The following is a 22,007-nucleotide window of genomic DNA, read 5'->3' as shown; positions in this document are numbered from 1 at the left end:
TCCCCTGCAGGACTAAGGACAGTAAGGTGCTGTGACGTTCTGATGATACACATACTGTGGGTGAGCAACACTGCTGGAATGGCAGTGCTCAGGGTGTCACTGTACTCCAAGCGCAGGGATGCCCTTGCTGTAATACTTCGTACAGTGCACTAGAGCCTACATATTATCCAGTGGTCCCAGAGCCCCTTGGCTGCTGACGCATAACAATGTTTAAAGTGTACCAACACTCTGGTACCAGCACTCAGACTGACTCAAAACTGCAGTGTGTCACTTCTCTGGGTGTAACTGTTCCACATGAAACAATGACCTGGGTGTTGTGTTGCTCTGGGTAGCCCTAGTCACCCAATGGCATTGATGGTAATAATGTTCTCAGGGAGGAGGTGCAGTCCCCTTGGTCACGTTCTTCCAAAGTTCACATCCATGTAGTTCAATCAGAGCAATCAAAAAGGGGCTAGTCCCTTCCTTTTCAAATAGCCTATCACTGAAAAACTGACTACATCAACTTGATCAAGGCTCAAAATTTGCAAAACCAGAAGTTCCCAATGGAAATGCCTACAAGGGCAAGTAGGTAAAATAAATGAGTACAATGGGCTGGGTGGACAGCAGAGAGTGGAGGGGATTGTGGCAAACTACAGAGGCATGTCCTAAAGGGGGCAGTAGTGACTCAGCTCCAGGGAAGAGTGGCCTTGTAGGAATGTGGCTCTAGGGCTGCCTGACCTTCTGACGTTTTAAGAAAGGCAAGAAACCTGTTTTGTTTTGTTTTTTAATGTACAATATCCTACTTTTCAAAACATTTGGGCCAAACAAGAGACATCCATGAGCTACATTTGGCCTGTGGCTTCTACTTTGCAACTTCTCCCTGGAATCTAGAGTTGCAGAATTGGGATGAATGGGCTTCAGCACCACCAAGTAGATATCTCGAGGTTCAACCTGCTGTGCCAAAGGGTGACCCATTCATCTCCATGAGCCTTGGCTCAGACTGCATTTCAAGTTTGAAATGTCATTTCTTCTCCTCCCTAGCCTACCCTCAGAAGCTTCTCTCAATAGAGAAAGAAATCACTTTCCACCCTAACTCTAGAATAAAGCCACTACTTCATATCTGGTGAAGGTGCAGGGGGTCCTACAGTCCAGCCAGTCATCATTTATATAGTCTGTTCAGATAGAGGGAGCCAGGCCTGGGGTCCCCAGGTGGCTGCAGAGGAGATAAGCTGCTGGGAATTGTATGGGCAGCATCCTTCAGGAGGGTCAGATTCTCCCAGGCGTGTGGGTACCTTGCCCACAGCTAAGTGGAAACGATGCCAAACCAGTGGTCACTCGATTGATTCTATCCAACTGATTATTGTAATTGGATGACAGACTGATATTTCCCTCTCCTTTTCAACTGGTGTTGCAGGGTGAGGGCATCTGGCTAATGATTCGCTTTTCTGGGTAGTGACCTAATGGGGAAGATTATCTCCTTTCACAGGCAGAACTGTGCCTGCTGTTTGGCTGCCTAAAGAGTAAAACCAGGTCCAACCGAAGTCAAATGCCAGGAAAGAACTTCCTCACATATCATACTGCATTGTCTACCTTTGAAATGTTCCCTGCTCTAATACTCAGAGGGGATACATAGTTGAAGAATAAAATAGAACAGAAGCAACTACAATAGGGAAAAAAAGGAGGAAAGATACTCAGTGCGAAATGACAGGACTTCTCTTTAGGGGAGCTTGTAGAAAATAACTGAAAATAAGGAGAATGGAGCTTCTACACTGAAGTTCTTTAAAATATGAGCTGTAGATTTAGAATTTTGTAATGCTGTGGATGGAGCCCTCTTCTGGAGAAAATTTTCAACAGATATTAAAACAAGATCAAAACACACAGAGATGAACACACAGACAAATATGTAATACTGTTGGCTACTGTCATTCAGATGTGAATTGAATCCATAGTCTGGCCTTTTCCTTAGCTTCCACCAGATAGAAATGAACTGGACTCCCCAAGCAACTATCTTTTTGGAAGGAGGTAAAGAAAGAAAGAAAGATATTTTCAAGAACCCAGCTGTATTTTTACCTCAACAGGGAACTTCAGATTGAGACTCAACATAAACATCCAAATGCTGGTACTTTTAGATAATGCAGTTATTGTGGACATTGGTTTGTTGGGCAATGGCACTGTAACACATAGAGGATATTTCTAGAAAAAACATAGATTTTATTTAATGGAAAGCCCAAAGGCTAAAGACAGAAAAGAAGGGACGGAGGCAGAGCAGGAGATATTAGCTAAGATGACTGTTGGGACTTTTAGTATAGACTGTGGTATTACATAGATTCCAGATCACATATTCAGCCTTACAGTTTATTAAATCTCCTTGAGGACTTGCTAAAAAAGTTGTTCAGACGTATGAACGCTACCACTTTGCAATTCCTTTCACCACTTACATCTCTGTTTCCCCAGTGCTTTTGAAATCTTATAGGCTGTCACATATTGAACCCATCTCAGAGCAAGAGATGCCCTCTGCAATTCTCACAGTCTTTCCTCCCCATCAAAAGGGTTCTGCAAATAAACACTGCCCTTAAAATACAATATATGAAGTTGCAGGGGCACTAGAAGACACTGATTCTCATTTAAAATCCTGAAAATCAAGATTCTGACTCCAATAAAAACCTCCCCATTTTAAATCAACATCTCAGAATTCCGTGGAAACATTTTTAGTCACTCCCAAGTGACTGCTCTCCAAACCTGAACCACTCCCTAAAATCCTAATTCTTAGGGGATTACTCATTGGTTGTTAGAACTTTTGCCTAGATGTGATACCCTAATTGGGCTGGGGGTGGGGGAATCATATTTACAGTGGAATTTCTAGCTCATGTCCTCTCCTGATTTGTTTCACATTCATTATTTATCATAGCCAAATTCCAGAGGCCACTTCTGGAAAGGCCTTACCCAAAATGCCCCAGGGGAGAAGAGAGGTGACCACTCAGCTTTGCCAGCTTCCAGCCATTGTTGCTTAGAGTTCCTCTTCCCCCTTCCAAAATGCCTAAAACAGCAACCTAGCCAATCAACTTAGAGATTGATGGCTTCCAAAGCCAGACCCGGAGTATTACAACTGTGGTAGAAAAACACACACAGACTTGCCTGAACACCACTAAGGCCGAGTGACTAATTTGCTTTATTACATTGTTTTTCCCCTTTCCTCTGTTTTCCCTCTGCCTCAGGAAAGTTTTGTTTTTGCTCGTTGACTCAAAGGCTCCAAGACTCTCCCCTCCTTTTGCTATGGCACACAGAGCTCTGCGCTTGAACCTCTTGCCAGTCAACTGATTTGCACCCAAATGATTTCCCTGCAAGGTGCTATTGCTAGCAGGATATCAATTGCTGTCCTAATGTGGACATTTGCTCTGATTATGAATTACAATCTAAGAGAGAAATAAGCCTCTTAGGGCGGGCAATTAAATTCTTCGTAAAACCTCTGCTCCCCTATCCCAAAGAAACTGAGAGAGCTGACAGCCTTCAGAAGCCACCTGTGTCAGTCAGGCCCTGGAAGAGGAGACACACCAATTGCTTTGCAAAAGGCATTATGTAAGCCCCTAGTGCATAGGAATTGCTGGGTGCTGTCATGTGGTCTGATTTGCTCGAAGGAAGACAAAACTTCGGCCAAACGCTGGAATCCACACTGAGGTCAAAACATGCCCATGGAAAAAGGACTGTACAGTCCTGGGTAATGCAGTGGTAAGTGCTCCCAGACACCTCAAGCTCCCAGAGTGCTAGGCCTTGTGCTAAATGCATTACCTAGGACATGCTGTTGAATGCAATCCAATCTGCCTAGCAATCCTAAGAAGGTGATAAAATTACTTCACCACAGAGAATCTGGAAGCTCAGAGAGGTTAAGCAAGTTGCCCAGGTGGTACCACTAGCATATGGCAGAGAGGATCTGTCTGAATCAGAGGCATGCTCTGAACCACCCTGCTAAATTGGGATCTATATATCTATATATAGATATATAGATATATATATACACATACACACACATACACACACACACTACCTCAGGGATAGAGTTCACAAAGTCTAGAAAACTGGCTCACAGACAGGCATAGGATTTGTGGCAGAACTTAAAGCTACAGGGACCCCAAGAGAACCAGCCCAAAGCCCTAGTAGAAGAAGAGTATGACTGGGCAGTGATGAATGGGGGCTGTGTATCCAGGGAAGAAAGAAGGCATGAGTTGGGAAGGGGCTCAGCAGCCAGGCACCCTACTCTGCCCCCAAGCACTATCACCCACCCTCACACCCAACTTTGAGTCATTACCATGGTTACTGCTTCCTGGGACACTGACCCATTTCCAAAGTCTAACCCCAACATTGATGCATCAGTGGTCTCCCCTTAGAAGGCTGCATTGCATCTCTGCATCCCAGCCAGCCCCTGCCTGGGACTCTAGCTGCCTCACCCTCCCTCTCACCCCACTCACACACTCACACATGTGCCTCTTCCCCTGGCATCCAGGAGTCCTGGCCAGGAACTCAACACCCATTTCCAGCACCCCAAGGCACTCCCTGTCTCCTTCCCTCCTCTCTGCCTGGCCCTGCCTTGATCTCACCCACCCACTTGTAGCCTGCTAGCTCATGCCAAGTCCCATAGGCTGCCGGGAAGGCCAGGGGGGACTGGATAACAGGGCTCTCGGAAAACAGGCCCCCGAGCAGGGCTGAGACTGCCGCCGGCCGGCACCTCCAGTCTGGCCTCCTGAGAGTACTGCTTTCCTGCCCACAAACTTCCTAAGATCTCCGAGATGCAGAGATGGTTGCTTACGGACCATGTCTCCATCGCCCCCTCTCCAGGGTCGCCGGCCCTTCCCTCTCGCCTCAGCGCTCTGAGGGTTAACAGGCAGCTGCAGCCTGGTGGGCAAGGCTTGAACTTTTCTCCGCGCTCTGCGTCCGCCCAGGAACACAGCAGAAGCGGCATTAAGGGCTCAGGGCCGGAGCTCCAGTGGGCCAGACAAAGGGGGCGCGGGGGCGGGGGCGGGGGCCGGGGGCGGGTGGGCCTGGGGCCTGGGCGAGGGGACGCGCTCAGGCCCTTCCGGGCCCGAGGTCAGGGAGGGAAGGGACCCCGATGCGGGCGCGGCCGGCGCCTTTGAGCGACAGCGGCAGCCGGGCTGCGGCGTTCGGCTGGCCCGAGGCGCCTTCCAGCGCGCCGCCGGGCTGGGCGAGGGGACCCGGGCGCCCCGGGAAGTCGGCGATGCCAGGCCGGCCTCTCCAGCTCGGCAGCCCGCAATCCGGACCCGAGCTGCGCTTCCCCGATCGGCGCTGGGTTGGGGGAAACCACGACTCCTTGGAGTCGCTTCCAGCTGAGTCTCCGATGCGCGAGCCTCCGGAGGAGGCTAATCAAAGTTACCCCACTTGATGTAGGCGAGAATGTCGCCCCTGCTTGCAAAAAAAAAAAAAAAAAAAAAGGACTCGGAGCTCTCTCCACATCTCCCGAACGTATACAAACACAACCCAGAGTGGGAAACCAGGCCCACCCCCTTGCCCCCCAGGATCTCAGGGGCTGGGAATGACCTCCCTTCTGAGCCCCGAGCTGTCTTCGCCGCCGCGCCCGGAGTCCCCCGACCCCCCGAAAACCCCCTCGCCCAGCCCGCGCCTGGCAATCGGAAGGCAGAAACGGGGCGCAGGGTGCGCCCAGCAGCCTCTCTTCCCTACCTGGGACAGGAGAACGCACAGGACGAGCGGAGTTGTCGGCTGCATTTTGCCCAACTAGAAGCGCCTGGCGGCGTTTTCATTCATGCACGCGGCTGCACTGAGCATATTTTCCGTGGGAGCCAGGCTTTGAGGAGAGGCTCTGCCTCGCCAGCCAGCCAACTTCCCAAATAGATCAGCGGCAGCATCACGAAAGCATTGGGTAGAGGCTGATGACCAGGACCAATGGCTTTACAAGACGGATTCCTTCATAAAGCTCCCTCGTTTCTGCATGGCAGATACGGGGCGAGCACCTCGCGCAGAGCGAGCCCCTCGGAGGAGGCGGCCCGTTCGCTTTTTTGGACTGTTGGGGCCCAGCCCCACAAATCACGCTGGGCAACGCCAGCTGATGCCACTTTCCCAAAGAATGGTATTCCACCGGGTACTGGCGGCCACTTCCAGCCCAGTGCAAAAGATTCTCTTTATTAAAATGTTAATAAGATCCACTTTATTTCCAATAAATCAAATAAAATGACCCCAGCCGTTCCAGCTCTTTCTACGCCAGGAAAGACTTGGCGGTGGATTTTTTTTTTCTTTTTCTTTCTTATTTTTTTTTTCAGTGTGGCCCAAATCATGATGGTGTTTGGTGTTTCCCTGCCATCTCACAAATCACAAAGACAACAGATCAATTCTAGCTTGCAGAAAAAAATCCATCAAGGGGCAATAGATTTTATTAACTGCTCAGGTGAGAGTCTGACTGGCCGCCTACTCCAGAAATGTGCATCTGGCACCAAAGTTGAGGCCATGATTTGAGGAAACTTTTTTTTCTCTCTCTCTGGATGTGTTCTTTTAGAAGCTTCTAGCTATCTCCAGGGATTGGGAACAGTAGTAACCACTGTTCAAGGGATTTTATAAGTGGGGTGCTATGGGAATGAGGGTAGGAGGGCTATCTAGGTCTAACTTTCCCAGTAGAAGTTTAAGAATATGCAGTAAAGACCTTACTTTCTCATTTCCATGCAGCCTCCTTCTGAAAAAATTTAAGGTGTTTTATAATAAAGGACAATTTTTCAATAGAATTTATGCAAGAAAAATAAAAAATCTGGGACAGGAGGAAAAATTCAGAAAACTGAAATACTAAACCCAAACACTAACATATTTCCTCTGACGTGGATCTGAGCTTCCTGGTAGCCAAAGCAATAAGAGAAACATTTAAATTACATAGTTCTTGTAGATACAAGTATACAAATATCTTCTGACATAATTTCCTCAGCAGTAAATACTGGACTAAATGTATGATGTGACATCTAATATAGCAGGACACTGTGCAATGGACCATGCCGAGATCCAGTGGGTTGGGCTGTATTCCCAGCATCTGGCACAGGGCCTGAAACATGGAGACAATCATTAGTGTGTGTTAAACAGATGTCTACACTTAATCAAGAAGTAGCAGAGGGTGGGGTGGGGCAAAAAATCTGGAGCCACATTGCCTAAGCTTAACCCCCAGCTCTGCTACTGACTAGTAAGTTTCTCACTCCCTGTGCCTCTGTTTGATCACTGGTTAAATGAAAATATAAAATGTACTGAACTCACAAGTTTGTGGTGAGGATTAGGTGACAGAATAACCACTCATTTAATGTAAACTAATGCACTTTTTAAAATTCCTTCATTGTCAGCAGTTCGGTCATTGCATCTGATGAAGATGCAATGCCATCTGACCACCTGGCTGCATTAGCCAGCACTAGCCCAACAGATGGCAATGTTGGCCAAACAGCCCAGGAAAGGTGGATGCTGCTGCTGCTTCCAGTCTCTTCAGCTTTCCACTGTTCTCTTGCCTAGGTAGGCATCCACCTCTGAGTCTCTGAGAAGTGCAGGCAGCGTTTGACAGATGATCTGACTGTCCCAGCTTGGAACCCATGTGTGTGGAGATCCATACCCACATTACCCACCATTAAGAGTAAAACAAGGTACTTTGAAGTCAAAGAGACTTCAGATCAAGGCATCCTGAAATATCCTAATTTTTCTCCATTCCAGGGTAGCAGCCATCTTGTCAATCAGAGGTCAACTGAGCTAAGCCCATGGATTTAGCAGACGTGGAGACAGAGAGAGAACAGAGGACATCTTGGGAGATGATCAACCACGATAAGGGGTGAAGAGGGCAGTAAGATGATGTTCCAGCCACTTTTCCACCTGGGCAGAGAAGCACTCCTAAGGGTAGGGTGTGTCCAAGGCTGCCTTGTCTAAGGTGCAAAGCAGTATTATTGATTTTACAGTTCTGGCAGCTATTTCTGTGGTCTTCCCATCCCATCTCCCTTACTGCCATTCACCAAATAGGTCCAGTTTTCCCCATTTTTTGCAGGGTTGCACTTGCTGGTCCCCTTGGGCTTACCGTGGGGCCATGTGACTAGTTCTAGCAAATGAGCTGGGAGCAAAAGTGACAGGTGGAGCGTTTAATCACCAATGTGAGACAGATTGGTTTCCCTGGAATAGGTGCTGAGATGGAAATTTGTGCAGGGGGCTTACTGGGGAGTGTTCTCACCACAACCACTGCAAGAGGGAGGAAAACAAGACTGGCAGAGGGTGAGGTGGATGACTATGCAGTTGCAGCAGAGGCCTCAGCCAATCCCAGGAGAGCTCTGAGGCTAGAGTGGCCCTTTAGAGATGAGCCTAACAGAGTCAGGGGGCTGTGCCTTAGTGCCCCCAGTGGGCCAGTTGTTGGCTGTTCCAGTCTGACCTCAGCTTTGTCAGCTCTATAGAAAACTAAGGTGTGACCCATAACAGGTAACCAGAGGCTGTGATTCCCAGGCTGGAGATGACCTTGTGCATCTGATGGTACCAGTGAAGATGGATGTAGATTTGCCTGGCTGAAGTTCTGCTCACTCTGTCTCCAGCCAGGACCTGCACAGGCATTTACCAAAGTCCTGGGCTTCTGTCCGAAACTGTTCTACTGGCAGGCAGAGTGGCTCCAGGCAACCTCACCTGATTTTAGATGAGTGTACCCAAAGGGCCAGTCTCCATTCCTTCCTACCTCAGCCCCCACAGGTTGAATTTTAGGGGCTGGGGGGAGTTAATTTCAAGAGTCTTCTTAGGCCCTGAGGCTCACCTCTAGAAACCCATGGAAGCTAGGAAGTCAAAAAGATTGGTCCACAAAATGAGACCTGGATTGGGATCTCTGGACTTACATTGGGCAAATTGCTTTTACTCCCCAAACCTCAGTTTCTTCATCAATAAAATGGGAATAATAACATAACTCTCCAAGGACTGTTGTAAAAATTGATGTCACTTTTCTCCTCTATCCCCTACTCCCCTCTACTCTCAGAGAATGTGCATCTTGCCAAAAACATAATATGAGGTTTTGTTCAACAAAGACAGGAGAAAAATCATTTCACTCCAATGATGAGGCTTCTGAAGAAGAAATCCATTTCTGTTTGTTTGTTTTGCGTTGTTTTCCCTTCAGCTCCCTAATGAGGGTCTTTTGGCTGATGTATTGATTGATGGTGGTAAGTAAATACTGAAGCTGAAAACCACCCCCTACCTACCCTGACTCTATCTCCTCCCACCCCAGCCCACACCAACCCCTGACTGCTTTTGCAGCTTGCAGCTGTGGGCTCCCCAGAAGCTGTGTCTGCATTCAGACACATTTCAGGTTCACACTCCTTTTCTGGGCACATCATTCTGGCTTTGGAGCTGATGGAATCATCCAACAGTCAGCAGCTGTCTCCTGAGGTGCCAGGGATTGAGACTGTTTCCTCTCATTGACTGACATGATGAAGACCTCATTTCTGAGTGTGTGGAGGTGGCCATTGGGTGAGTGCAGTGCTTGTGTGTTATGTGTACAAGTGCATGGGTGTGTGTATATGAAAAGGGGGCAACTGGTGTATCATCCAGCAGAGATAATTTGTTCAAATTTTGGTACCTCTGAATGTGCTGCTGTGATGAGGCATTTGAATAGACAGTAATAAACCAAATAGATGCCCTTACGAGATGTAACACTTATCAGGTATGCCAGGAGCCCTTGGTAACTGGGATATACTGGGACAATGGGGAAGGAAGCCCATCCTATACAGCCTTGTAACAGGCTGAAGCTGAAGCTATACCTCTCCCAGTGGGATAGCCTGCTAGAGATACCCAGGATGATGACAATACACCATCTCACAACACCTGGCCACAAAAAAGGATCCCTGATTGCTCTTGAGCCATGAACCTGTTTTATCTTCTTCAAAGCCCTTTATGTTACTTGACCTTATACTATACATGGTCACTTGCATTACTGTCTCAATGATTCACTCCAACTTGTACCTATATCCTTTACACCTTGACTTTGGGTTTGGCCACACAAACCCAGTTATAAGCCAAGGCCCCAAGAGGCCCTGTGCATTTCATCTGGCTCTTGCTAGGGCCTCTGCCAATGAATGCCTTCAAAGGCACATTCACAGACTAGCTCACTGGTCAGAGGAGGAGAGATGAGCACCCCCATGAACCCAGAAACGCTTGAGCAAGCCTAGCAGAGCCCCACCCAGATCAGCTGGCCTACAGTTACAGGAACTAAAAATAAATAATTGCTCTAAATTGGGGGATGGTTTGTTATACAGCAATAGCTAACCAATAATTACATTGGCTTGTTTGTTGTCTGTCTATTCCTCTGGAATATAAGTCCCACATCTGTCTTTTGCTGCTGTGTGCTCAGCTTCTAGAACAGTGTCTGACACATAGTAGGTGCTCAAATGATTTTTGTTGAGAAGATGTATTAAATGGCTTCTGTACTGAAAATAGTGATGCTGATATGAAACCCCGCTACATGTACTGCCCTATCAGAAATACTTTCTGATGGTGACAGTTCAGTCCTCCCAAGTGGAAAGCATCCTATGACCTTGACAGTCTCCACTGCCACGTGGCCATCTAATTCAGCCTATGACAAGGCAAGTTCTTCTTATGATAGTCTAGACCAGTACTAGACAAAATAAGGAACATTCCACAGAGACTAGTGTGAACAGGTAGGTGCTTGGGGATCTTTGGTGAACGACACTTGGGGTGAGACATCCTTCTGAATTTCCTCAATGTATGAAGAGCCCAGACATCTAAAAATTGGACAGAAAATACCCCTTTGGCTTTTGAGGTACTGCACTAATATAATGTCCTCTGAATTCATTTTAATACAATCATGACTTCCACACTAGCACAGAGAGAAAACAGGGAGTGACTTTTAGGCCATCTCAGTTCAACTGGCCTAACTGTCTTTAGGACTCCAGTCCCCCCTTGGTAGCAAAATTGGGCATTCAGACACCAATTTTATCCTGTGAACTGGAAGCTGTTAAAACCCCCCTCTAGGTGTCTCCCTTACCCAAAATTAGTGAGTGGGGTTATTTCTACGCAGAGAATCATCTCAGGATCAATATGGTAAAGCAGTGGTTTTCAAAGTGTGGTCCCTAGACTGGCAGCATCGTCACCACCTGGAAACTTGTTAGAAATGAAAATTCTCAGGCCTCACCCCAGAATTCTGATTCAAACACTTGGGGTCAGAGTCCAGAAATGTCTGTTTTACAAGCTTTTCATATGCATAGTTTGAGAACCACTCCTCTAAAGAATTCTCCGGCACTCACCTACATAGATTCATTCGTTCATTCAAGAAATATCATAAAGCGCCTACTGCATATTAGCCACTGAACTGGGTAACAGGGAAAGAAATAAAAAAGCATGGTTTGTGTGCTTCAGAAAATATGACTCCTAGAGAGAAAGACATCATTCTATTACAACGTGCTGCAGGAGGTTTTGAGAGAGTCAAAGTAGCCAGAGCTATATGGGGGGCTCAGGACGTCTTTAAGAAGAGGCAAAGGCTCCACTGTCGTTCGTTTCCACTGTTTGTCAAAACCATTATAGATCTCTACTTGACAGAAGTTGTATTTTTTGCATCTGTTGATGAGCAACTAAATAATAGCAAAAGGCAGCTCAAATTCAACACCTCCCTCTAACTTAATTTGCAGCTTATTCTTCAAAATCTCATCTAGATAAAATTGCAAATGGCAGTGTCTGTGTGGGGTGTGGGGTGTGGGGCGGGGCAGGGTGAGCATTATTTAGAGTGGACAGGTAATGCTTACTGTGCATTCAGTAAGATGCCTTCCAATGATGCCACGCCCTCCACGTCCCCACCCACCACCTGTCTGTGGTCTCAAGCAGGGAACTGCTGAGCTAGAGCAAAAGGGAAATAACTAAGAGGGGATGCTTGGGGGAGGGGCTAATGACCAGAGGGATGGCAGAAGACAAGTGTGGGCAGTTTGAGGGTCCAGATTAGGATCAGTTTAAATGTCAACATCTGGAGGATGAGCTTTATCCTACCGGCAAAGGGAAATCATCCAAACTGCTTAAAGGGAAGATTCAATATCTCATTTACATTTTAGGAAGTTCACTTTGGCCACACTGGAGGATGGACTGCATAAAGGCCATAACTAAGGAGGAGAGATTTCTTAGAAAACTATTGTACATACCATATAAAAGATAAAAGCCAGAACTCTTTTTCTTAGTTTTCTAACCAGTGAGTGGTATAGGAATATTACATGGCAATCTCTCCTGCTGCCTAGCAGTGTCCAGCACATAAAAGAAACTTATACAATAATAGATGAATGAAACATACTTGTTAAATTACAGGAGATTCCTTTGAGCTCCAATTCCTCACCCTTCCCTGCATCTAATCCATGCCTCATTAATGGCAGAGTGAACTTCCTCATCTTTGACTTTGAGCTTGACCACATGGCTTGCTTTGGCTAACAGAATGAGGTGATGGTGGCAGTGTACAGTTCCGAGCCTAGGTCTTAAGAGCTCTCCTGTGTTTCTGCTTGCTCTCTTACACCTCTGCCATCTCCATGAAAAGAGCACTCCCTGGCTATCCAACTGATCCAAGGAGGATGAGAAACAGGTGAAGTTGAGCCACCTCCACCCATCCACAGATCTGTAGGGAGAACTAGAGTCTAGCTTAGATTAGCCAAACCCCAACCAACCTATGGATCCAAAGGAATCAATGCTTACTATTGCATGCCACAGTATGTGGTGGTTTGTTATCCAGCAATAGCTGACTGATACGTAAATGAACCCTCTATTTGGGACTATGTACAGCTCAGGAAATGGGATAAAGGGTGAATACTTAAATAGAGCATAGACATTTACATGGTATGACCAATGTTTAATGCTTACCACAAATCCAAGCCCTTAATAATTTCTCGACTTATTAAATAGTCCTCTCCTTCCACTCACCTAATCCAAGTCAGCTGTCTCCTTGCAAAACACTAGGTTCCTGTCTGAATATTTACTGCAAAGCAACTGAATCTGTCTCTGGTTGTTTTTCTTATGCCAGCATAATTGTGAGGCCATCACTTAACAATTACTTGGGAAAATTTATTTACAATGCAAGGCAGATCCCTGAATGTTTGTAGGGGATAAATTTATTTACAATGTAATCCACATCTGCCAGTGCCTCTAGTAGATAAAATTGTGCTGCTCCTATAAAAAGCAACACACCTGGTTAATGGTTTCTGTGGCCTTTTATGAATAGACCAAGGTCAAGGCCACCATAATGAGCTGAGGAAAGTTAATCTGTGGAAGCAAGTTAAGCACAGAAAACTACAGTTTAATGATTCTAAATGTGTGACAGCTGCCAGAATTTAACCAAATGAGAACCAGAAAAGGCAAATCCAAGACTCTTCTGTTTCTTAAGCTGAGCTTTTATGGAGTTAAAATGGCCAGTGTGTCATTTCCATGATGTCAGGGATGACATCTGTCTTTCTCTCCCTTGAATACCCCTTGGCCACACATTGTATGGCTCTGAGTTGACATTCAGTAGACATGAGAGGGATGCGTCAATAAAACAGTGCAGGACCATAGGAGAGGTCCTGTTTAGCCTTACACATCTGCTGTTTGTCATATCTATAATTACTGCAGCAAACAAACTATCAAACAATACAGCTCTATTATCAGCATCCATCTCCTAGAGCAGTGCTTCTGAAACTGTTGTCCCACTGTGTGTCCCCAATTCAGTCCCAACACTCCACATGGAAATTCTGTCTACTGTTTCTATTGCATAAAACTCAAAAGGGAGTATGTCTTGAATTATAAAGTTCTCTCCTAACACATGACAGAAAAGGGAAATTGGCCACAGCCCCCAAGGCCTTGCAAATGATGGAGAGTCTGCCTCCCTCTCCAAATTCATTCCATTTCCACTTTCCCCTTGCTCACTGTGCTCTGTTCTTCTCTCAATCATCAAGCATGCCAAGCTTTTCCCTACACTTGGGCCTTTGCATATTCTAGTCACTCTGTCTGGAATGTTCTTTCCTCTACTTCCAGGTCATTCATCCTCCCAGAATCTGTTTATATGTCACCTCCTCAGAGGAGAAGCTGTCCCTCACCAGTTCACTCTTTATTTAGCTCATTTCCTTATTTGTTTCCTTCATGGCATTTGCCATCCTTTGTCATTATTTTATTTATTGTTTGCCTCTTTCTATGTTTGTTTCCCTCACTAGAGTATGGGTTTCATGATGGCAACTAAATATCTGTTTATTGATCATTGTACTCCAGGACCTAGAACCAGGCCTGGTCCATGACAGGCACTCAATAATCTTTTCCTTTTCTTTTCTTTTTTTGAAGAAATGAATGAACAGATGATATTATGGCCAATGAGAGTAGATGGACCAGTGGATCTCTAGATGCATTCATCTTGTTAGGAATACCAAGTAATGGTCCAATGGCTGATGACTGCAGAACACTGACAGAGAACCACTGTGCAAAAATGTGGTCAGGATTAAGTGTGCACACCTCAAAGCCTTATGTTATATAAAACACGAGATCAAGGGTCTGGGGGCCCTGTGAGTGAGCCAAGTAAACTACTGTCTATTTTCTTTGCCAAGACCAAGCTCATATGGACTCCGGGGCATACCCTAGGTGAACTAAGGACCCAGTTTTCCCAAGGTGAATCAGGAGAGGCTGAGGGGGCAGGGACACACCTGAGGAAGATGTGGTAGAGTATTTTCAACACTATTTTCTCTTACTTGACAGTTCAGGAATTCATCTAAAGCCTTTTCAAAGTGCCAGGTTCTTGTTCATGTAATGAATCTATCGATTCACTTGTTGTCCCCAGGAGACTCTGAAGACCACAGAATGTCAAGAGAGAAGACAAAGAATTCTCACTGCTTGTCATGGAGCCTTAAGGGTGAAGAGGCAGGTCTTGACATATTCCCAGAAGATGCTCATGACCCAGTTATTATTCTTTGGGGGTTAAATGGTTATTTATTTTAGGACTACCCTACTTTATTGCTCCCAGCTAACTTGCCTTCCATGCCCGTAAATCATCCCTCTCTTTACATAGAAAGTAGAATAGGAAACAACTATTTATTCATTTCTTTGTTCATTCACTCATTCGGCAATTGTTTTTATAATAATCAATAAGATACAGTAAAAAAAAAGAAAAAAAAGGAGTATTTTTCTGGAATCAAACTAAGTAGTTGATCTCTAGATTGCCGGACTCCTCCAACTTCCCAGTCTGACTTTCATACTGTTGCCAGAGTAATTTTTAATTGGAGCAGTAAGTATCAAGTATCTACCATAATCTCGGCATTATTTTACTTAGCAGTGAATAACAGCAACTTTGTTCCTGGCTTTTGTTCCTGTATCTGTTCTTGATATACATATAAAACCTTCAGCGGCTCCCCACTGCCTCTAATTCCAAATCCCTAACTTGGCACTCAGTGTCATACATAACGATTCTACATGGCTGCTCTGCTTTATCTCCCATGACAAAGCTCAAGCACCAGCCATACAGAACATTCTAGCATTCACCTCACCTCATGCAAGGCCTCTTCATTCCACAGGAGCTCTGAACATGCTGCTTTCCTGGATTTCTCTTTTGCATGCCTAGATCTCACAGCTCATCATTAAGTACCAATCACCTCACATGCCACTTCCTCCAAGAAGTCACCCCTGATCCATCCAGGCTGAGTTAACTGCACTTAGAACATGTCATTATTAATTTACTGGGGTCCCTCTCTGGACTATCAGCTGTTTAAGGTAAGAAACCAAGTCTTATTCTCATCGACATCCTCAATAAGCCCAGTGCCAAGCAGACATAGGACTTCAAAATAATATCTATGCATTGATACACACATATGATAAATAATCATGAGAGCTGTGATCTTTATTAAGTGCCAAGCACTTTTCCAAGTACTTCACACTCATGTTTTTCTCACTGAATCCTAGCCAGCTCCTTATGAAGTATGATTATCCCCTTTTACTGGCAACCAGTGACAGACAAACCTGCACTGGGCGGTAGAAGAAAAAGCACTAACCTGGGAGTCCAAGCATCCGAGTCCTAAGCCAGCCTTTACAGCCTACTTGTGCCTTAGCAGAGAACAGGTCAGTATTCTCAAAGCCTCAGTTTCCTTGCTTGTTAATAAGCATGGCCTTTGGAGTCAGACACCCAAGGTTTAAGTTCCACTCTGTCACTTTCTAGAACAGGCCTTAGGTGAGCTACTTAACTCATCACCATTGAGCTCTTGCCATCTGCCAAGTTCTGAGCTATGTGGTGGGAATAATTACAGAAATAAGAGTAACATTAATTGAGAATTGTTTTATTTAAAATTTTACTATTTTATTATTTATTATCTATTTGAAATATATTTTTATTTAATTGTTTATAACTATAGTTAATAGCTAACTTTTATCGATAATAGTGATAATTTACTGGTCTAAGCACTCTTTATGTGTCAGATTATTTAATATTTATGACAATCTTAAGAGGCTGGTTCTATTTCTAGCTCCTACTTAATCCAAATGAGTAAACTAAAGCATACAAGTAATGGACAACGGGGCTTGAATCTGGACCCCTCAACTACAGAACCTAATCTCTTTTTTTGTTTGTTTGTTTGTTTGTTTGTTTTCTTTGCGTACGCAGGCCTCTCACTGTTGTGGCCTCTCCCGTTGCGGAGCACAGGCTCCGGACGCGCAGGCTCAGCGGCCATGGCTCACGGGCCCAGCCGCTCCGCAGCATGTGGAATCCTCCCGGACCGGGGCACGAACCCGCGTCCCCTGCATCGGCAGGTGGACTCTCAACCACTGAGCCACCAGGGAAGCGCCAGAACCTAATCTCTTGACCAGGTCACCATGTGCCTCCTCTCTTTGTATGTTAATAAAAAGACAGATCCTGCCTCTTGCCTTGCACAACTGCTAACTCCTCTCAAATCTCAGATGCCTTTTAAGCAAAAGGGGCAGCTAATAGTTTCTACATCACAGATTGCTGTACAATTAAATGACTTGACTCATGTAAAACACCTACTGACCACTTTTATGAGTGGGTTGGACTAGCTGTTCCATAGATCATCCCTTCCAACCCACATGTTCTATGAAATCAACCAGAACTTAAGGGCCTCACACACCACCCAGCAGTTTTAGGAGAAGACGGGGATCATCAAGGGTTTGGAATCAGCCCACCCTCCCCCAGGGCAGAACTGGGCACCTGTACAGTTTATGGGACTGTCCACTGAACTGAAGTTTCTAAATATTTCAGTCTCAGCCAATTCTGTGGCATCTAAGACTGGGTGTACATGAACAGTGGTAACCTGTCACAAGATGGTAAAATTCTCACTGATTCCAAACAGCCACCACCAAAGAGCTCTAGCTCTAGGGCCTGGCCACATGGTTTCACTGCCCTCAAGATGGAAAGAACCAGACAACCAGATTGCACAGCCTTGGTTGGATCCTCCCCATCTCTCAGGGGAGGATCCTAGATTCCTCATGGTCAGTAACCTTGGTGGGTACCCAGGTGTCTTGGAGGAAAGTACACCATACAAAGCAACAATGTCACTAGCAGGCACTTACCCTGGGTATCTTACAGATATTCCACTCCTCAATCCTTAGAAAGTTGATATCACTATCATTATCACAAAACACCACCACTATGCTCACAATTTATGAAAGTTTGGGTGGGTAGCCCATTATTACTAAGAGTTAATCAAGAACACAGAGTGCACAGGATAATAACTCATTCATTCTTTCATTTATCCATTCATTCCCTCAACCATTAAGAAGTATTGATTGTGTCCCTTTCCTGTGCCAAGCACTGTTCCAGGAAATAGAGCTAGAATACAGTCGTGAACAAAGCAGACAAAAGCCCCAGACACGGAACTTGAATTCTAGTGTGGTGAGAAAAATGTGAGATAAGATAAATAGTGACAAGAGTTCTGGAGAAATACAGGCAGGAAAGGAGGAGAGAGCACATGGGAAGAGACTTAGAATTCCATAACTGCTAATTTTTTTTCATGATTACTCTGTGCTGGGCATCATTCTAAGCATTTTACACGTATGCACTCATCGAGTCCTTCCGGCCACCCTAGGAGGTTAAGTCCTATTATTAGGATCTCGTTAGAGATGAAACAATGAGGCACAGAGAGGTTAGAGGCTTTACTTACCCAGAGGCCCATAGCCAACAAGGGGCAGAGCCAGGACTTGATCCCTAGCGAGGTGTGCAGCCAACCAAGGTGTGCAGCAGCCTCAGTACATGACAGCTGGTCTAGACTCATTTAGATGCATGTTTGGCAGGCCCCCTCTCTTGTCTCTGCTCCCTTCTTCCTTTCCGCTGCCCCTCTTTCCTTCTTCCTCTCAGGCTTCCAGGTTCATCCAGTTACTGGAGTCCCATGAGTCCCACCCTCCTCCCCAACCCATGTCCCGCAGTGCTGCCCTGCCCTTGGATCTTCACCTCTAGAGTGGGACACCTATAAACCAACCAATGTCTTCTCGCAGCTGTCAGGCCATAACTGGATGGGGTGTGAGACTAGAAGCCCCCTCTCCACCAGGACTGAGAATGAAGGTGGGTGAAGAGGGTTAGAGTGGCAGAGAATCCCATCCAGCCACCATCCCCATTTTTCAGATGGAAATACTGACTGCAAAAATAATTAAAGGAGCTGAGTTGGGATTTGAATTTAGGGTTATTTGACCCTGAAGCTCTTATCCTCTAGACTTTACTGTTAATTTCAAAGAGCAGGTCTGTGCCAAGCAGAAAATAGATGCTTAATTAAGTACTGGCTTGAAGAATGAAGGGACAGATGGATTTGTGAATACATAGGCCCAAAGAAATGGGCAGATGTGCACAGGCATGAGAAGCAAATAAAACAATAAAGGCATGTGCATGAAAGTGCAGCAAGGACCAGCACACTCTGGTTGATAAGCAGCTTTGGAAATACCCAGAACAAAACAGTCTTCACAAGTATTGCTGTAAATACAAGTTTGCAATCTCCTAGCCAGGCAAACCTAATCTGTTTTTCAACTGCAGTTTTATAGGAGTCTCTTGCATGCTTTTTTCCTTTAATACACAAGGACAGGTGTGTTTAGGGGACATAATTTGGGACAGGCACCTGGTCAAGCTGAGACCAGCTCCTGAGGAGGGAAGAAAGCACCCTTGGGAGAAGCAGAAATGCCAAGGTGACGGGAGAGGGAACTGTGCTGCTAATCCCTCACACCGTGACTTTACCATCTTCTAGTCGCCTAATAGCAGGGCACATAATTGGCAGAAAAGATTGCCCTGCCCTTTACACATGTGTCTGCAATTACTTTTCGAACTGGGGCGATAAGTGGCATGATTGGTTTCCTTGTGCCGACGCAGCCGCTTCTCGGCGACGGGGCCTTTCTCCTGAAGCTGTGGTGGGCGCCACGGGTCACGGGCACAACAGCTCCCGGCAAATGATCACCTTCCATCGCTGAGGAGTAAATCCCCAGCTCCTTGCTAGGATCTGACCTCATCCGCGGCCTCCCTCCTTCACACATTCTGCTTCACACGGGCTTCCTTGCTGTGCTACATCACCCCAGCTTGCTCTTGTCTGTGTTTACATTTGCCACACCCTCTGCCCGTTTCTTCTCGCACTTTCTTTAGGTCTGGGCTCACAGGTCACCTGCTCAGAGAAGCTTTCCATGAACACCCTTATTTAAAATATCTCTCTCCTACTCCCTAGCCCCAGGTCACACCTCTCATTCTTGTTCTTCCTCATATCACATACCACAGCATGATGCCATATCTTGCCTGTGTCTGCTTACATGTTTATTGTCTGTTCCTAGCTGGAATGGAAACTCTATGAGGGAGGCCTTTGACCTGATCGTCACTGCATCCTCAGTGTCCAGAAGGAAGCCTGCAACAGCGTGAGCATGCGAAAAATATTAGTGAAAGGGGTGATTGGACAGTGAGTGTATCCAACACTGCAAGTGCTCCACGTGCCATGCCATGGGGTGTGTGCTTTATGAGTACAATGAAAGGTATTCGAGTGAAAGTAGAGCGCATGCATCCTGGAGACCCATAGGCCCGGGTTTACACCCAAGTTCTGTCCTTTAAGAGGTTCTGGTCAGTCCTCTTGCGCCAATCTGAGCCCCAGTTTCATCATCAGCAAATTGGGAAGGAAAATAGTAGCTCTCTCACTCAATTGTTGCTTGAATTAAATGAGGCAATGCTTATACAGCATAGTATCCTGTACCTGGCATGTAAATGATTACAGCAATTCAATAAATAGTAATACATACTGGTACTTCTATTCATACAGTGAAGATGGACAAAGAAAGGGGCATACATGTTAGCTGAGTACCGGCTACATGGCTGGTATCCCTCCAGCTAATTTTGCCTGCCTGAACTTACTCCCCCACAGCTGTCTTCTGAAATAGGCATGACTACCCCTGGTTTCTAGATGAGGAAACAGAGGCACCTCAAAACCAAATGGTTTGCCCAGTATCACCCAGTTCCTAAGTGACAGATCCAGACCTTAAAGCCAGGTTCTCTGCTTTTTCATCACACCAGGTTGCTTCTCTTGAAAATAAAAACAGGACATGGACACAAGCAGCCCCAGGGCACAGAAAATTTAGTTTAAGACTCAGTTTAAATTCTCCCTAGTCCTCCTCCATGACAGCTCCAATGGAGAAGGATTGCCCTTGGGTAGCATTACCAGATAAAATGCAGGATGCTTAGGGAAATTTGCATTTCAGATAAATAAAAAATGATTTTTTAGTATATAACAATTATTGCATACTTAATCATAGTTTTCTCTCCCTCCCACTTCTCTTTCTACCACCTTCCTCCTTTCGTTTCTCCCTTGCTCTCTCTCTCTCTTTTTTTTTTTTTGGTTAATCTGGCAACTTTATAGCCTCGTATTTCTTACAGTCCCTCAAGGTGTGCATGTTTGTGAGCTAACGAGGGCAGAAGTTTGTAGAAGACATTTCAGAGTGTCTGTGCACTTCGTGGCCCTCTTATCTGATAATGACCCTACCCCACACACAAGGGTAGGCCCGCATCACCATGCTACCTGCCTGCCTAAAAAGGATCCCAAACCACTCTTACCAATCCAATTCTCTCTCTTGAGAATTTGAACCAAGGAAGTGGAAGATGGAGCTAAGTCAATGAAACAGTCCAATAAATTTCTCTTTCTTTCTTCTTTCATTTTTTCATTTTGCTTTTGCTTTGGTTTGCTTATTTTGTTTCAACTGGGATTTTGGCTCTTATAATCAAAGCACTCTTGACTAGGCCATACCTCTCTTGTGGTCATTTTATTTTCCCAGAAGAGATATAAAATAACCCATATTTTTGAGTGCCTGGATGAAGATATTATTGCCTTTTAAAATTTCTCTAATGTGATGTATTTCCTCAATTGGTTACATTTTATTTTAAATCAGAAAAAATACTATCCAGAGGCCCATCTTATGAAAAGGTAACATGATTTAATGTCTTGAAAATAACAGTAATTCTAAGTGTCATCAGCTTTGATGAGCACCCTCCATCCAGTCTTCACATACCACCTGGATGGCACAGGCACATAAATGGAAAGGGGAGGAAAACTGCCTTCTCTGAAGGAAAGTGAAAACCCCACCTTATGCTTCCTGTATGGGGTGGATCTCTCATGGCAAGGGCCAGACTCCTTCGTTGCCTGGCATCTGTGGCCTCATCCTGGTCTAGTCAATGGATTTCTTTATACACCCCAGGAGCAGGGAAGCACTAAAGTTTTCCCCAAAATTTTGGAAAGTAAATTGGAGAATTCCAGACAGAGCAGGGAACTGCTTATCCCAGTCACAGAGGCTTAAGTCCCTCTAAAAATATCTGAGCAGCCGTGTCTGTAACAACTGTAAAGTCCTTCTCACTTGGCCCCCTGTCCTGGCCCTGGCCCTGGCCACCCCAGCTCTGCCCAGCTCCTGACCCTTATGGTCTGGCTTTTATTTCTGTCCTCATGCTGATGACAGTCCACAGTTAACTGAACTTCATGTCACATATTCTGAAACTGAAAAATCTCAACTAACAAGACAGCTGGAGTGTTTTACTCTGCTCGACCCCCACCATGACCCCTTTATAGATCTTCAAAGCCTTACTC

General features: G+C 45.6%; 1 protein-coding gene across 1 annotated transcript in view; it reads right to left on the bottom strand.

The window, feature by feature from the left end:
• CDH13 (cadherin 13) overlaps positions 1-5,820 on the bottom strand; it is a 1,031,132-nt gene extending 1,025,312 nt beyond the window's left edge. The window contains exon 1 of the mRNA XM_082677069.1: positions 5,668-5,820. Coding sequence (XP_082533195.1) covers positions 5,668-5,712 — 45 coding nt within the window. The 5' untranslated portion in view covers positions 5,713-5,820. The remainder of the gene's footprint in view (positions 1-5,667) is intronic.
• Positions 5,821-22,007: the final 16,187 nt, after the last annotated feature.

The sequence above is a fragment of the Grampus griseus genome, assembly GCF_964374135.1.
Source record: "Grampus griseus genome assembly, chromosome: 19".
NCBI classification, from domain to species: Eukaryota; Metazoa; Chordata; class Mammalia; order Artiodactyla; family Delphinidae; genus Grampus; species Grampus griseus.
Note: the sequence above shows the minus strand (reverse complement) of the source record. Positions and strands in the feature narration are given on the sequence as shown.